Source organism: Mollisia scopiformis (genome assembly GCF_001500285.1).
Source record: "Mollisia scopiformis unplaced genomic scaffold LY89scaffold_10, whole genome shotgun sequence".
NCBI classification, from domain to species: domain Eukaryota; kingdom Fungi; phylum Ascomycota; class Leotiomycetes; order Helotiales; family Mollisiaceae; genus Mollisia; species Mollisia scopiformis.
In genome coordinates, this window is record NW_017263590.1 from 280,162 (window position 1) to 295,274 (window position 15,113).

The following is a 15,113-nucleotide window of genomic DNA, read 5'->3' on the forward strand; positions in this document are numbered from 1 at the left end:
CTACCTAGGTACCCAGCAAAACCTTAAAGTTTAGCCTGCGCTCCTTTTTCGACGACAGCGCCTCGGTGCGAGGCACGAGAATCAGAATCCAACTCGGTCATCTAATGGCTACATCATACAGAGTCAATGATATTTCTGTAGAATCCGGATACTGAAAGCCTGCACCTTATCAAATGGAGGGAGCGAACTCCTACCAGTCTGCGAAAGAGTACTTCTAAACTTCATTTTACTGTCATACTTCTCAATTCTTGGAGTAGAGAACCCAATTTCTAGTGTTTTGGAATAAGTTGCCTGTGAAATAGCAGACTTTAACAGAAATAACAATCTGTAAATTTGAATGATACCGCTGTTGAAGACGTAGTGTTCAAATTTTCATAGTCCCAACTATTACGCTAAATTCAAGCTGCAAGACTGCTCAGCTTCGAGCATTGGGTGCTGGTACCGTCCGCTAAGACGCCTACAACTAAAAGTCTCTTCCCACACATCCATTCCTCAATTTCAAGCGCAACTATAAAAGCTGAAGTTCAGCCTGGGCTTCTTTTCAAGATGGACGACGCAGGTGATCGGCAAAGACCTACGCGAAGACTGATCGTTCATGCTCTTCGTCATACAGAAGTAAGAGTCCCCTGATATTGCGACCTTTTGAGACTCCTCCGACTCATCAACTTGGCGCCTTCTAGGCTGAACATAAAGTAACAAAGACCACCAATATCGAGATCTGCAACCCGCGATTGACCCAGCGTGGGCAAGAACAATGCGAAACAATCCGCCAAACCTTCAAAAGGGTCTTGCCATCGAAGCCAAAGATCTTCTCGTCGCCGCTCTATAGAGCGCTTGAAACTATCTTCAGGAGTTTTCCGTCGTTCATTGACGCAGAGACGGGGACTATTGTTCGTCTCCTCGCTGAACTACAATCATTGGATGACGGTCGGAATGGGACGGCTAGTTCTTTACACAAACTAAGCGAAGACTGGGGATTTGAAGTATCATTCAAGGAGTTACGGATAGGATACAATCGCAAAGATGTAAAAGAAACAGCGGCCTGGGCAACGATTCCCGGTCGAAGAGCATTCTTAAATACACTTTTGGAACAGATCTTTGAGGAAATGACAGAAGGAATAGAAGAGGTTGTATTTGGCACCCATTCGAGCATCATTAGGGAAGTTTTCTATCTTGATGGTATGTTGTATCTAATTCGTTCTTACAAATTTTGATCAAAGGCTAACAAACTCAAAGAAGATGATGATTATCGTGCAAACAGACGGCAATTCCTCCACAGCTTTGAGTGGGACTCGGACAATAGAAAATTGATACCACTGAGCCAAAAGCAGGTTGCTGCGTACCGAGATACCAGAGAGTAGAAATGAGAGCCTCTTTTGCAGAGAAAGTTTGGGAAACGAAATACCAGTTTTGCAAAGGCGATTGGTGGGTCACTTATCGCGCTGAACGCAGATATACCAATTGAATGCAGGGACCTCAAAATCAGAATTGCAAACATGTTCTTCTACAATTATGACAGTCGTGCGATTGACTATGCCTGCGTAGGATCAAAACTATTCAAGAAAAGACAAGTTGCTCCCAAAAATATAAAAACTGGGACAAATAAATAGCCTAATTATTGGGCCAGTGATAGTCGATGGCATCTTCGCCACCAGCAACGTAGCCGGCATCATCATAGTACCTCCTTTCACTATCCCACAATGAACCACGTGATTTCATATCACTCCCTAAACTTGCAGCCTCTCGACCAAGTTGAGTCTAAGGGCGGTAAACAGATCCTTCAGAACTTTTGCCTGAAGAAATCTGAAGGAAAGTATCTTTGGTGTTCCGGATATCGAACCATTACGAAGTCTTCCGTGCGGGAAAAGTGGCACAGTGCTTTAGCTCGGATACAGGACATACTCCTTGTAGCGGAGGGACAGCATATGCAGAAAAGAACGAGTTTTAATTTCTTTGGATGTGACAGAGAACAGATAAGGCTTTCAGGTGTGTCTTCACGGCACGCAAGAGCATACTGTGAGATAACGGAGAAGAGAAGGTAGTACGGATACAAGAACTTCATGGATCAGGATGGCACTCCGCGTCACAACTGCCAAGCAAGCATCCTGATCCTTATATTAATCTTGCACTTTCTCTTCAGTGGTGGAACGGCACGAAGCCGTTCGACTAGCATCGGCTGGGGAAGTGGATCCGACATCTACTTCCCCCACGCAATATTCTCTGTTCCACACCCTCACGTGAAAGTGGACTCGAAATTGCGAGTTTGATAGGCATAATTTGCATTACGGGGCTTGCAGAATTTGACATAAAGATTGCCAGATTCCTTCGCGAGGCCTCGCTTTCACCCGTGTGAAAACAGTCTCGGAATCAGGAGACGGTGGCACGCACGCCATCCTCATGAAGAAGGTTGCTTCGTTTGCCACACACTATGCAAGGTATCGGGGAGAACCTCAATATCCTGGTCTCCGTTTAAAACTTAAATGTTAATGCCCTTGCTACCTTGTCGAGCTTGTGCAGCAATGCTTGAAGGATGCTGATAAGCGAGTTTTCAGGGGCTACATACGTGAAAACATCAAATCCGGTCATGCAATTATGCAGAGGAACCTCGAATGATGAGTGTGGTTTGTTTTATGTTCAAGATATGGGATGCGGTTTTTGGTGATCCTATCGAAGCGCTCACAAGAGTCTATTGTAATGTTTCAAAAGGTTTGTTCAATTGTTGCTATCAAGGCCAGCTTCCAATAGCGCGAAAGAGTCATTGAGTCGTTAGCCATTATACCACTCGAAAGCTAATAAGAACTCTGCACCCTTAGACGTCTATGACCTGACCTCTCTCATCAAGCTCAACTACGCGGTCCATGTGCTGTACCTGCGACAGCCCCTCGCTGGGGAACTTGTCGTGAATATTCTCGAAACTCTTGCCAGAAGCTCCATCCACGGATTCCGATGGTTCTCGTAGTCTTTGTGAATCCTTCTTGCTTCGTCCACGACTGTCTCTGCTTCCCATGGATCGGAGGGAGAGCACAGACCTGATACTTCCGACGAGCGATTCGGGGGAGAAGCCGAGGAAGATGGGCCGAAGTGATGGTAGGCATGCACCTATCACACCCATGCAAGGCTCGATCGAGGTCCAGATGATGGTGTAATAATCATGGTCTACAGAATAGTCAGTCAGTATCTAACGTTGGCTGTTGCTATATGAGGTAAAGGGCTACTGACATGAGAAGTCGAGATTGTGCGCGACACTGAAATATGCCACTGTGCGACCAATACCAGCGACAATGACCCTACGGAGCCAAATGCATCAGTAAAAATTCATATATGCTTTTAAGCAAAGTGTTTGACGGGATATGCTCAACATACAGTGAACTGGTGCAGAAAATTGCAACCACAGCAATCTTCTGCCCAATTGGGAGTTGTAGCTTTAAGACCACGGGGATAGGCATTAAGATGATAATAACATCGCTGATGACGTTGGTGACTGCCGCTACTCTGAAGAATTTCTTTAAACAATGTTAGTTGCCCGCATAAACAACATAGGGCCATTTCTTCATGCTGCCATCTTGACATCTGCCAATGGGGATCACTTACCAAAACATCAATACACTTCGAATCTAGAGTGTGCACCGGGCCAACAGGAAGGCATTGGAAGATGGTGACAAGTAGCACCGATATCCACCAGCAGAAGACATACGCTCCCATAACATAAACCGATGTCCTGAAGCCTCGAGAAACGTGGAAGATGCGTAGGTAGAATGCAAGAGTGTACGCTTTGATAGCTGGCATAGCGCAGGTATGGAGGATTTCGATGGACCAGAGAGTCTAGTGTTTTCGCAGCTTCGTTTAGCTCTTGGCTCTCACGATAGGAACACTTGATAACTTACAATTGACTCCCGTTTGATCTCCCAGGGCAAAGGATCCCCCTTTGCGGGTCCTGACGGGACAGTAATCTCATGTTCTCCCACTCGAGCCCAAGTCGCAGTGATGATATCGATTGTGACAACGCCGAGAGTTAGACACTATCCAAGCAATCAGCAAAGTCTTTTTGACGTCAGGCATGACTTACGAGAGCAACAATAAGTAGAACATCATCGATTCCGAATTTCTGGCGTTTGAGATACCGAGCCCAAAAGCGCAAAATCACCATAAGCGTGGCCAGGAAGCCGAGCACCGCGCTTACTACCACTATAGTTTTGGCCCTGGTGTCCAACATTCTGAATGCTGAAATATTGGTGAACAACAGGTAAAGAATAAGACAGACGTGATATGAAGTTCGAGAAGCCAAGTCCACTGTGGGGAACCAGTTCTACAATTGGAGGGAAGTCGTCAAGGTGTTCATATTGGGGGAACACCGGTCGGGATTAAGTCAGAATCGGCCCGCCTGAATGCCGCACATGATTATTGCATTGAAAGCAGTAGCAGGGAGAACAAACGAATTCACATCGGGAGAGAGCTGCAGCAGCATCTCCAAAGAGGAAGGAGTGTGGGCGGGAAAGAGGCCAACCGACATTACGGTGGCTGGGAGAAAATGCAACGCAGCAATGGAGAAAGAGATGGCACCAAGCGGAACGCTAGGAATAGATGCAGAATGGAGGCGTAGATGCAAGGGTAAACACTTTACGAGCAATGGGGGCGGGGTATGTTATTGCGGCGAGGTACAGTATTTGAGGCGAGGTACAGTATTGGGGCGAGGTATAGACGGACCAGCCAATTATGCTTGCGTACCACAAACTCAAAAGTGCTCATCAACCTTATCGCAAGTCGTCGTCGACAATCGCAAAAATTTACCAATACTTACGAGGACGCGAGTGCATCCAAGCTTGAAACGGTTCGGCCCGCTGTCACGAAGTGGTCCGCGGCGATCCTTCTGAAAACACTAGTTCTTCCTTACATTTTGCCGGCATTTCAGAACGAAACCAAACCAGGTCCACAGTTATGTGACATTACACGAAGGATCGTTGCTAAAGTATCCTCTCACTACGCAAGAACACAAGATAGGGAAATAGGAAAGATAGCCGTTGAATAAGTACGAAAACACTCGTATCAGTATGCATCCATTTCCTCTCAGCTATCTACTCACATCCTTGATAGCCCCTGAACAAAAGCCGACACCAACCAAATTAACAACCCAATTGACTCTGTTCTACGATAACGACAGCACTTCGCTTACAATTCAATTGCCAGTCAAGAATATCCAAGCCGTATTCGATCTCTACTCCCTAGCCACAACTGCGCCTTCATCAAGAATACGCCCAATCAGCACGTCCCCACGCTTCGCTTTGCCAACAACATCACCTTCAACAAAGATCTGCTCAATAAGCGAGTCTCCGCGCTTCAACTTTGTCTCTGTCTCGACAACCTCACCCTCAACAAAGATCTGTTCAATCAGTGAATCACCACGCTTGAGCTTTGGCGCCGCTTCCACAACGGCTCCTTCGACAAAGATATCTTCAATGAGTGCGTCTCCACGTTTGAGTTTTGGCTCCGCATCGACAACATCTCCTTCAACAAAGATGGCCTCGATGAGAGAATCACCACGAGCATTGACTGCTCGGGCATCGAGGTCTGTAAGCGCTGATTAGCATGGAGTTTGTAGGAACTTCCGCCTATCACTCGCTTACTTGGAGCTGCCGGAGCTGCCAGTGCATGCCCAGAGAGCGCAATGATGAAGAGGTATTGAGTGAGTAAATGCATGATCGAAATTTCTGTCAGAGAAGACTTGTCCAAGGCAAGTTAATTGTTTGGTAGGAGAAGTGGTTTTCTTGTCTTTGCGAAAATAATGTTGTAGCTGATTTGTAATTCCAGAGAGACCTACAAGAGAGGGACCTGTCATATTTGGAGACTTTCCCTGATGTTACACCATCCGCAGCTGAAGATCTTTCTTCAGAAACGCAAGCCATGGAACCAACAGAAACTACCAGGGTATTTACTTGCCGTGCATCATCACCGACCACCTGCCGATATCTGGGGTACAGACGATAGGTTGGAAATCAACAGTCCGTATGTTCCAACATTTCAAAATCCTTCCATGAGATGTTTGATGGCACACAAAAGCAAACGAAGTTTGACATCAATGTTGGTAATAAGCTTAGTGTTGGCGCGATGTAATATATATCCCTGAACTTACATTGGTTAATGCATGCAGGTCTCGCAACTTTTGCAAAGTGATCAACCAAATAATGGAATGGACAGGTACGGTGGCGCAGAGTGTCAGATACCTGGACATCGCCTCGTAAGTCTTTGAGTAAGTCTACAAGCGCCACGCATGCTGTGTAACCGGCAATCGAGCTCAGCCTTGCCAAGGTTGTCTCGTAAAGACCTGAAACTTTGAAGCCAAAAAGTCAACACATACGGTAAAATAGTCCAGCATTCGAATGGCATTGATGATGCTCGGCATTCTCTCAGTAGTCCGGAGAAGATTCGCTGAAGGATTGAAAATCAATGGTGCATGTTGGAAAAGGATCCCACAACGGGAGAACCAGAAATTGAGTCCACCAATTACTTGCTCGCAACATAGGATCACCGAGTTGGTGTGGATGGCTCACCCGCATCGCGACTGGGTTCATTATCTTTAGACTTTCTTGTCCAGATATCAAGATAGAAGGTGACGTTAAACTTACGTTTCTGGCAGCCCGAGCCGCGCAAACGATACGGATGTTAGGCGCCGAGACCAGATTGTGGCACAGTCCCCGGCAGTTCTCTATCTCCCGCCATATCTTCAGGGGTTCTATGGCTCGGCACGTAATATATGTGGAACATGTTGGTTCCGTAGGATCTGACGGCAACGCTGAGCTTCCGCCCGCATATGCAACTCAACGGGATGTGCAACCTCAATATCAAAACCGTTTTGTCCTAGGGTTGTTATACGCAGAATATTCCTCTGGTGAGTGGAGCAAACTTATCGCTTTCCCCTTTCTCAAGACTCTACTTACTCAAATTATTCAGAAAAATGAAAGAATCCATGGAATCTATGGAGCCTTTGATGGCAGGAGACGACAAGAGCGTGAGGTGTTGCTCATGCCATCAAAGTAAGGCGAAGTCACGAATATTGATTGTATTGTGGATCATAGCTGTTCTCCTCCTGTCATACATCAGCATCATTAGCTCTGTGGACTTAGCGAGACATATTCCAAGCTCAACTGAACCAGAGCTGCCATATAGTAAGTTCGCTGCTGTGAATATTGATTTCTGGAGACAGTGAAAGTCACGATTATGGTCATTGACAGGTTACCAGCACCCGCAAATCCCTTCATCTCGTACGAACTAAAACATCATTGGGGTGGTCACTCAGAGTTCATGGGGCCTCCATCCCCCTCTGTTGATGCAGCTTGGAAAGACTTGCTTCTCGGTGAGTAATGCACAAGTCCTCTATTTGCGAAATATCTGACAATTTGTTGTAGGTCTGAACGTCCGCGGAACCAAGGAAGAATTGATCAGAGGCGGCGAGAATTTCACAAATATCGCTCAACTTACTGATGGAGATTATGTTATTGTCCCACTTGTGTACCATCAAATTCATTGCCTGGTATGTGTTGATGAAGCTGAGTCTAAGCCTGTTTGACTTGTTAAAAGGATACCTTCCGAAGGATGCAGTACATCGATTATTACCGTGGAATCGCAGGCCCGGACGATGATCTTAGCATTCCTGAAGGTCACTTTGGTAAGAAGCTCGTCGGTTTCAGGTTCATTGAAGACAAACTTACGAATTGCAGACCATTGCCTTGAGAACCTGAGAAAGCAGGTCATGTGCCATGCGGACTTGAGCATGTTGACGGGCGAATGGGTTAAACCATCTACTGAGAAAGATCATATTGAACTGCGGACTATGTCAAAGTCCAAGTGCGTAAAGTGGGAACCAATTGAATCTTGGGCACGATCAAGATCACTTGATCGGGGCAAATACAGCATTCTCGCAGGTCCTTTTGGAGCATGAGACTCATGCCATGAGTCCATCATGGTGAGTTCTGAAGCAGAGATGTAAAGCGAGGGTGAAAAGGGTCTGATTGGCGTATCTTTGATGGATTGGTTTAGGTTAGCGTTCCGAGAAGGCTCTGGACATAGTATAGCGAGACATTGTTTTCATTTGTCTGTCATTATGTCGCCACAATGATGAAGATGAAGAGATTGCTGTGAAGTCTCGCAAAGCGACTGTTTGGTCTATGAAAATCAAACAATACCGATCACAATCAGTGGCTCTTAGATTGTGTTATTGAACCTCATATGCACGTGAATGAAGAGTAGAGCTCACCAGGCTTGATTTATTCTTTTCAACTGTAAACAAATCATAACGTTACATTTCATGTTTTGATGCTCGGGGCCGAGAACAAATCAGATCACCGATTGCGAATCCATACCTTTACAGTAGCTTGGTATGCGGGGGCTGTGCAGGGTGGAGGGATAATTAGCCGCTGTATGGGCTAACTTTAGACCGGGTGCTGAAATGTTTTCCTCACATTGCGAACCTGAAAAAGAGCAACGTCTTACCAACTGCATTAGCACCGATCGATTGCCTGGGGCCACATTGACGCTTCTTAAGACTTGACCTCACTCCACTCCACACCACCTCAGCAACCCAGCCCCTCGCAACGAACTAAGCTGTGCACCTGAGAAGCTACCATCGTCAAAATGAATGTGAGAATCGACAGGCATGCGAATGCAACGGTGTGGAGACCTCCCGAAGGTGAAATCCCATTCGACGTCCCCGAGGCCGGTAAGCCGTGCCACACGTGGTACAAAGTGGTCGGTGATTTGAACGTCACTTCACCATCAATAGTCCCATTGATCACTCTACATGGTGGACCAGGTGTCTGTCATGAGTTATTGGGCCCATTAGCAGATTTGAACGAGCAATACGGCATTCCCGTGATCTTCTACGACCAGATCGGCAATGGCAAGTCCACGCATATACGAGAGAAAGCCGGTGATGAAGCCTTTTGGTCCGTGGAATTGTTCATGAGAGAACTCGATAATCTCATTGATTATCTGGGTATACGAGATGGCTTCGACCTCTACGGCCAAAGCTGGGGCGGATTACTGGCGTCACAATATGCTACTTTACACCCAAAGGGTTTGCGCAAGATGATCCTCGCAAATTCACCGGCCAGCGTTGAGCTTGTCCTCAAGGGCGAAGAAGCGCTACGAGCAGCGTTGCCAAAGGAAGTGCGAGAGACCATTGAGAGATGTGAAAGAGAAGGTACGACGGATTCTGAGGAGTATGCGAAAGCATTAGAGGTTTACCGGAAGAGACATATTTGCCGTATCGATCCTTTTCCAGAAGAGATGAACATTGCAATGAGACACATGAAAGAGGATCCCACTGTGGTCAATACAATGTGAGTTAGCCTGCGGGATCGCATCCAATATATGCTCGATACAGATCCGCTGACTTACTCTCTACAGGTGGGGAGGCGACAAGTTGAAGCCTACAGGAAGCCTCAAAGACTGGACGATCATAAAGGACATTCCGAAAATTGAAGTAGAGACTTTCGTCCTCCATGGTCGATATGATCAGGTGCAAGACATCTCTGTAATTCCTTTCTTCGAGCTCTTGCCGAGGGTCCGATGGGTGACGCTCGAGAAATCTAGCCATTTACCGTTCTTTGAAGAGCGAGAGAGATATATGGAATTGTTGGGTGGTTTCTGCGGCGGTTTTCCGAAATGATTTGGTAGTTAATCAACGGCAGCAGTTGTGGAGGCAGAACAAAAAACGGAGCAGCAAAAACTGGAAGCGGGAAAAGCAACGTGCGCTCTTCAAGCATTTGCAATCTATTTTAGATTCAGTTTATTGCACAAATAATCCAAGAGTGAACGAAACATAGACGAAGTTGCCGCACCGCTGGTCTTTTGCTTCACTGACATCTGACATATCACTAAGCCAGTGCGAGAATATGAGCTGCATATTTGACGATAGATATATTAACCTCTAGGAGCACGCTGTACTACTGATACTGCCCTATAAGTACTAGACTTGACAACTTATACCGTTGAATCAAAACCACATTTGAGAGACTGCTCAAGTGAAGAAGTGGATCCACCTCGAGTTAGGAGGTAAGCGAGCACAAGCGAGGAAAGCGACATCAACAACCAACACCGAAAAGAAGAGAAGGCGAAACCTTACAAGCCTAGGCAATATGGTAGTCCTATCATGAATTAAAGGTATGTCCACATTTTTGAAGAGGCAAATTAAGAGACATATCCAAACTGATTCCGAATCTCATAGCATGTCCCATTTGGCAGTACCTCAAGCACAGTTTCTGATCATGGTTTGGAAGAGATTCACAGTTCAGGCATTTATAGTATCTCTTCCATCGATGAAGCGATTATAGCAAGACTTTATGAGGGCTGAATGAATGACATATGTATATGTATATGTATGAAGCGACCCTACTAACAAGCCTATCATAAGTTCGCTCGTCTACATCCTGCCATCAGTGACTATGTCTTTCCGTCCCTAAATCCCAGGCTTCATTCCGAAGTGGTGCTGTGGTGCCGCGTCCTGAACTCCAGCTGAGCCACATGGCTACTGTCCTATGTATATACCAGCACTGTAAAATGAAAGTGCGAAAGAAAACAGGAACGCATCCGATCCGCTTAGTCTCTTAATCTGCCTTGCTACCCATTCTCCTCTTTGGGACCTTCATCAGGAACTTCCAAACTCAACGACTCGCCATCCCTCAGTTTCTTCAATTCACGATCTCCAATTGGCCTGAGCTCGCCATCCTGAAACAGCGCGCATGTGCTAAAAACCATGAAGCCGGTCTTAGCTATGGTTGAAGTAAGTTGGCATGTTATATTGCAGGAGAAACTTATGGAAACCTACCACTTCTGCATAACTGTTTCAAGAAGCTACGATGAGTGATGATAACAACTTCAATGATCTTGCTTGTGGCAGCAGCAAGAAGACCCCTCAAGAAGCCCTTGATGAAGTCAACTCTTCGATGAGCTTCGGATGGACTCCAAGCCCCATATTCTTTGTCGTTCCACCCTTTACGACCAAATGTGGTCACATCAACTTTCGGCATCTCCCCTTCCTTAACACGGTATTTCTTTGACAGCCTCGAGAAGCTTGCCCCTATGCCTCCAGGACCTCTGTCGAGGCTCTGAAGCTCAGGCATAGCATACACTGTGAGACTTTTTCCCACCACGTCTGGGAAAGCAACAACAGCAGTATTGATTGCTCGCTTCATTGGAGAGCAGAGAATATGCGTTACATGACTCTGGTGATCCTTGAACTCCTCAACGAAGGTCGAGCATTGAGCTCTTCCAACGTCAGAAAGAGACGGGTCCCTGAGCTTGGGACCGAAGATGTCAGTCTTCTTTTGGGCCTATATGACTCGTTAGGTCAATGAAGTGATACACAAGAAGAAGGAGATGGACCTCCGCGTGGCGCATGAGATGAACGATGACTCGAGCTGGAGGCGATGCCACTGAAAGTGGTCTGGGCTTGTGTGTTTTCGTTCTTGGTACCAGCGCTGATGAAAGAGGACGGATCTTAGGACTCTGAGGCTTCGATTCCACTTTCTCCGGAGCTGCACCTTTGTTTTTCTTCTGTTTCGCCTTGGCCATCTTTGCTCGCGTGCCTGATCGTCCCGCAGCAAAGCGGATATGCGGGAGCGTCAGGCAATGTTGGGGATAGCTGTTGAGTACCCATCGATATCGACGTTGAGTATCACGCGATGTGGCAGCTGGCCCACATCTTGAATGAATGGATGAGAGTTGTACAGCACATCACTGATTTGCGGCCTGATGAGGCCCGATGATAACAGGGGGAGAACTCGTCGTGACCATCGCAGAATACTTTATATCTCGGGGACTTGCGCTAATGTATCATCACTAAGCAACACAGAATGAGTCCTAGTTAGAAATACTTTGATCCCGTATCATACTACAGGACTCCTGCTCTTGAACAGTCAAATTTGACAAGTGTTGTCCCGTGACCCGGATCATGTGATGAGGTCGAGCTTTCATTTGCAATGTCTTCCAAAGTTGTCAACCGCCAGTTCACAGTGTTGTTCAGTATACACAGTGATTGAATTGAAGACATTTGATATGGCACTATCAAAAGTTTTGAAGTGCGTGCGACTGACACAATCACTCTCAGAACGAAAAAAGAAGCGGAGGAAAGATGGAAGTCAGGCACCAATAGGTATACTCATACATTCGATAAACCAACATACTTTTGGCACTTCCATGCTACGCATATTTGTTGTAGAGATCGTCTCTAGCCCGTCTTTCCTGTACTCCATGCATCGTTGTCGACACGAACATGCTAAATTACGGTAACGATTTTGGTTTCTTCCGGGGAGGCTTTACATCTTCAGCAGATGTAAAGAGATCCTGAATGGCGATCTGATCAGGAGCTTGGGGATGCCCTTGATCAGAAAGATCGACTTGAACTTCGATCGAGGAATTCCTTGATGCTCGGCGTATTGCGTCTATTTCATCATGTTCAACTTTTCCGAGCTTGTCGTTGTCGATGAAGACACAGCTGTTGAGCTCGACAGCCTTGTATTCAGCTTCAAAGGGTACATATTAGCGTTCTGTGGCAAGTGGGATTCGGGGTTGTTACCAACTTACCATAAGGAAAAAGCTCCTTCAAGAAAGATCCATGACTAACGACGACTACCTCAACGAGGCTGCCTTTACCACCAACCTGGAGGCCTTTCAAAAGTCCCTTGATGTGTTCAACTCGCCATTCACTCTCTCTGAAGCGCCATTTATCTCGATCTTTCTCGTTCCAATCCTTTCTGCCATACGTGGCTACATCGATCGGGTATTTTTCTTCGGGGTATGTCTCCTTAAGCTTGTTCAAGTCTAGACCTCTGCCGCTGGGTCTTCCTATAGACAAATCAGTACGCACTATTGACAGAGTTCTAGTAGCCGAGTTATCCCTTTAAAGAGCTAGGACATAGTTATTTGACGGGTAGATCCCGAAGGTGGTATAAAAGATCTCGACTCCGGATAGGAATATAGAACAAGCGCAGAACTAGACGTACTGTCAAAGTTTTGAAGTTCGGGTAGCGCGATTATCTTCAAACCATAGTGTTCAGCTCCAGTAAAAGCTCCAAGTGCTGTCATAATCGTCCGAGTCAATGGGGAGCATAGAATGTGTGTTATATGCTTGAGCTCGTCCTTGAATTGTGTCTCAAAAGTCCGACATTGTTCAATCCCGCGTGCGGTCAATCTCGGGTCTCGAATGGCTTCGTATGTGGATGGATCATCCTCGATCTTGTGTTCGGCCTTGAAATGATTCAGTCTTCTGAGCTTTTGTACCCGAAGATAGAGACTTACCTCTGCATGGCGCATGAGATGCACAATCAGACGCGGGTGTTCTTTTACTGGCGCAAGAGTTGCGCGAACTTCCGAGCAACATACTGTCGCAAGAGCTGTTTTGATTTCTGAAAAAGACATCGTAGGTGCGAGAGTATTGTGGAAGCTGAGTTGTGGAAATGGTTTCACCAAGAGCCGGGATGAACAAGGTAGGGTTTGAAGAGCGTGAAATGGTAGTCACAAGAGTTTTCAAGGACGATTGTATACAAAGTCAAGCAGCAATAAGGTTTGATGCAGTAATAGAATTGATAACTAATGAGAAATTTAGACCAAGAAACCTCTTACGATCAATGCAAACGCAGCGGTGCGTCATGTGACACTACTCACATTTTCTTGTACTACAGTGAGCCCCCGGAGTTTTATCATGATGCGTTCGAGGCCAATTAATATCTGAACTCTGCGTTTGTGTGGCTTTTCTTTTTCTAGGCACCAAGATCACGTGAAATGCTCCAACTACTCGGACCTCCTGTGGATGCAGACAAGTTTCAAAATCAAAACTAGAAAGATTCTGAAGGATTTGTCTTCGCTATGTTTTAGAGGACGGACGGGGAAGGTTTCTCTAGTGGTCGTATGTCGAAGTTCAGGGTCAGGCTCCATGAGGTCCACATATTTCAGTAGTGAATAAGAGGTTTATGTGAATTGACAATGACAATAAGTAATTACTTGAATAGCTAGACGTCAAAACGGCAGCAAGTTGTCGGTACCAAGCTCCAGTCCCTGACTTTTATCCTCATTGACCGATTTCACTCTGAGGACGCTCTAACAATCATTCCTTCATCTGCTTTCTCAAGTCTCCAAGCTTATCTTGACTGATCTCCTCAAACTTGCCATCTTCCCCAAACACGCAACTAGTGAGGACAACATCTTGGAACTTGACTAAACAGGCACAAAGTTAGTGTTTTCCAAATACTTGGAATAATCGCATACCGTCATTGACCAACTTCCTCAAAAAGCTCCCGTGACTAACAATCACAACTTCAACCCTCTCTCTCCCGGCCAACAATCCCTTCAAGAACCCCCTCATATAATCCACTCTCCATTCCACCTCAGGAGTACTCCAACTTCCCGTCTCTTTCGAATTCCAGTCCTTCGCCATAAAAGTCTTCACGTCAACAACACTCTTCCTGTCCTTCCCTCCAAGCAATCCGAAATTCCCAGTAAATTCTTTATCGAGATCTGATACATTCATTCCAGTTCCACTAGGTCCCATATCTAGGTTCTGTAACTCGGGTAACGCATGGACGGTAAGACCTTTACGGAGCAGAGGCCAGAGAGCGATACAGGTGGTCGTGAGTGCGCGAAGCATTGGAGATGAGAAGATGTGCGTCACGTGTTGTTCGAGGTCGGGTGCTATTGCGGAAGAGAAGGCCAGGCATTGCAGACGGCCGTTGTAAGAGATGTCTGGGTCCAGCATTGTTAAGTCATCTATGCCGCCGCACTTGTGTGCTGGCTTGTATTCCTTGTCAGTGAGATGGACAAGTTATTCCAAGAGGGGGTAACGTTACCTCTGCATGTCGCATGAAATGCACAATAATGTTAGGCGTAGCGTTTTCCATTTCGGATGAAATCTTATTGTCTTTGTTGATTGACTTGGTTCTTTGGATTCTGAGTTTTGAGAAAACAATATTGAAAGAAGTATGATGATAGGAATGATTTGCTGCTTCTTCTCAATGCTCCACACGCGTTGATTATATACCTCTGTAGCAGTATAAGCATATTCTAGAGTAGGGTAGACAGTGGCTGAGACTCGGTGAACAGTAGGATATCTTCAAGGCCTCGAAGAA

The 15,113-nt window shown here is 46.1% G+C and overlaps 7 protein-coding genes across 7 annotated transcripts; 3 read left to right on the forward strand and 4 right to left on the reverse strand.

Moving 5' to 3' along the window:
* Positions 1-546: 546 nt before the first annotated feature.
* Positions 547-1,361, forward strand: LY89DRAFT_668157 (uncharacterized protein; the record flags this gene model as incomplete). The annotated part of the gene is made up of 3 exons (XM_018213024.1): positions 547-615; positions 681-1,179; positions 1,237-1,361. The coding sequence occupies 3 exons, from the start codon at positions 547-549 to the stop codon at positions 1,359-1,361; spliced, it is 693 nt and encodes a 230-aa protein (XP_018072308.1).
* A 1,243-nt stretch (positions 1,362-2,604) lies between these two features.
* LY89DRAFT_683928 (uncharacterized protein) lies at positions 2,605-4,405 on the reverse strand. The gene is made up of 6 exons (XM_018214781.1): positions 4,067-4,405; positions 3,885-4,019; positions 3,592-3,822; positions 3,364-3,503; positions 3,220-3,287; positions 2,605-3,156 (listed from the first exon to the last, which is right to left on the reverse strand). Exons 1-6 carry the CDS (start codon positions 4,211-4,213, stop codon positions 2,810-2,812), a joined length of 1,068 nt encoding a protein of 355 aa, XP_018072309.1. The 5' UTR covers positions 4,214-4,405; the 3' UTR covers positions 2,605-2,809.
* Positions 4,406-5,212: 807 nt separating this feature from the next.
* On the reverse strand, positions 5,213-5,694 carry LY89DRAFT_732657 (uncharacterized protein; the record flags this gene model as incomplete). The annotated part of the gene is made up of 2 exons (XM_018219710.1): positions 5,213-5,565; positions 5,622-5,694. 2 exons carry the CDS (start codon positions 5,692-5,694, stop codon positions 5,213-5,215), a joined length of 426 nt encoding a protein of 141 aa, XP_018072310.1.
* Positions 5,695-7,119: 1,425 nt separating this feature from the next.
* On the forward strand, positions 7,120-8,194 carry LY89DRAFT_33966 (uncharacterized protein). The gene is made up of 5 exons (XM_018206856.1): positions 7,120-7,160; positions 7,235-7,348; positions 7,401-7,525; positions 7,573-7,660; positions 7,713-8,194. The coding sequence occupies exons 2-5, from the start codon at positions 7,297-7,299 to the stop codon at positions 7,931-7,933; spliced, it is 486 nt and encodes a 161-aa protein (XP_018072311.1). The 5' UTR covers positions 7,120-7,160; positions 7,235-7,296; the 3' UTR covers positions 7,934-8,194.
* Positions 8,195-8,463: 269 nt separating this feature from the next.
* LY89DRAFT_706602 (proline iminopeptidase) lies at positions 8,464-9,802 on the forward strand. The gene is made up of 2 exons (XM_018217539.1): positions 8,464-9,332; positions 9,400-9,802. The coding sequence occupies exons 1-2, from the start codon at positions 8,626-8,628 to the stop codon at positions 9,659-9,661; spliced, it is 969 nt and encodes a 322-aa protein (XP_018072312.1). The 5' UTR covers positions 8,464-8,625; the 3' UTR covers positions 9,662-9,802.
* A 581-nt stretch (positions 9,803-10,383) lies between these two features.
* LY89DRAFT_717602 (uncharacterized protein) lies at positions 10,384-11,602 on the reverse strand. Its single transcript, XM_018218358.1, has 3 exons — positions 11,377-11,602; positions 10,820-11,324; positions 10,384-10,763 (listed from the first exon to the last, which is right to left on the reverse strand). Exons 1-3 carry the CDS (start codon positions 11,563-11,565, stop codon positions 10,612-10,614), a joined length of 846 nt encoding a protein of 281 aa, XP_018072313.1. The 5' UTR covers positions 11,566-11,602; the 3' UTR covers positions 10,384-10,611.
* Positions 11,603-14,095: 2,493 nt separating this feature from the next.
* LY89DRAFT_732662 (uncharacterized protein) lies at positions 14,096-14,885 on the reverse strand (the record flags this gene model as incomplete). The annotated part of the gene is made up of 3 exons (XM_018219711.1): positions 14,096-14,205; positions 14,257-14,779; positions 14,835-14,885. The coding sequence occupies 3 exons, from the start codon at positions 14,883-14,885 to the stop codon at positions 14,096-14,098; spliced, it is 684 nt and encodes a 227-aa protein (XP_018072314.1).
* Positions 14,886-15,113: the final 228 nt, after the last annotated feature.

Excerpts from the sequence above, each read along its gene's own strand:
- LY89DRAFT_683928 (XM_018214781.1), bottom strand. The coding sequence starts at position 4,213 with ATGTTGGACACCAGGGCCAAAACTATAGTGGTAGTAAGCGCGGTGCTC. Across the intron at positions 4,020-4,066 it reads TTCTACTTATTGTTGCTCTC|TGTCTAACTCTCGGCGTTGT; the intron begins GTAAGTCATGCC and ends TTGCTTGGATAG. Across the intron at positions 3,504-3,591 it reads CGAAGTGTATTGATGTTTTG|AAATTCTTCAGAGTAGCGGC; the intron begins GTAAGTGATCCC and ends CATTGTTTAAAG.
- LY89DRAFT_33966 (XM_018206856.1), top strand. The coding sequence starts at position 7,297 with ATGGGGCCTCCATCCCCCTCTGTTGATGCAGCTTGGAAAGACTTGCTT. Across the intron at positions 7,349-7,400 it reads TTGGAAAGACTTGCTTCTCG|GTCTGAACGTCCGCGGAACC; the intron begins GTGAGTAATGCA and ends AATTTGTTGTAG. Across the intron at positions 7,526-7,572 it reads ACCATCAAATTCATTGCCTG|GATACCTTCCGAAGGATGCA; the intron begins GTATGTGTTGAT and ends ACTTGTTAAAAG.
- LY89DRAFT_706602 (XM_018217539.1), top strand. The coding sequence starts at position 8,626 with ATGAATGTGAGAATCGACAGGCATGCGAATGCAACGGTGTGGAGACCT. Across the intron at positions 9,333-9,399 it reads CCCACTGTGGTCAATACAAT|GTGGGGAGGCGACAAGTTGA; the intron begins GTGAGTTAGCCT and ends TACTCTCTACAG.
- LY89DRAFT_717602 (XM_018218358.1), bottom strand. The coding sequence starts at position 11,565 with ATGGCCAAGGCGAAACAGAAGAAAAACAAAGGTGCAGCTCCGGAGAAA. Across the intron at positions 11,325-11,376 it reads ATCTCATGCGCCACGCGGAG|GCCCAAAAGAAGACTGACAT; the intron begins GTCCATCTCCTT and ends CGAGTCATATAG. Across the intron at positions 10,764-10,819 it reads GAAACAGTTATGCAGAAGTG|CTAAGACCGGCTTCATGGTT; the intron begins GTAGGTTTCCAT and ends CTTCAACCATAG.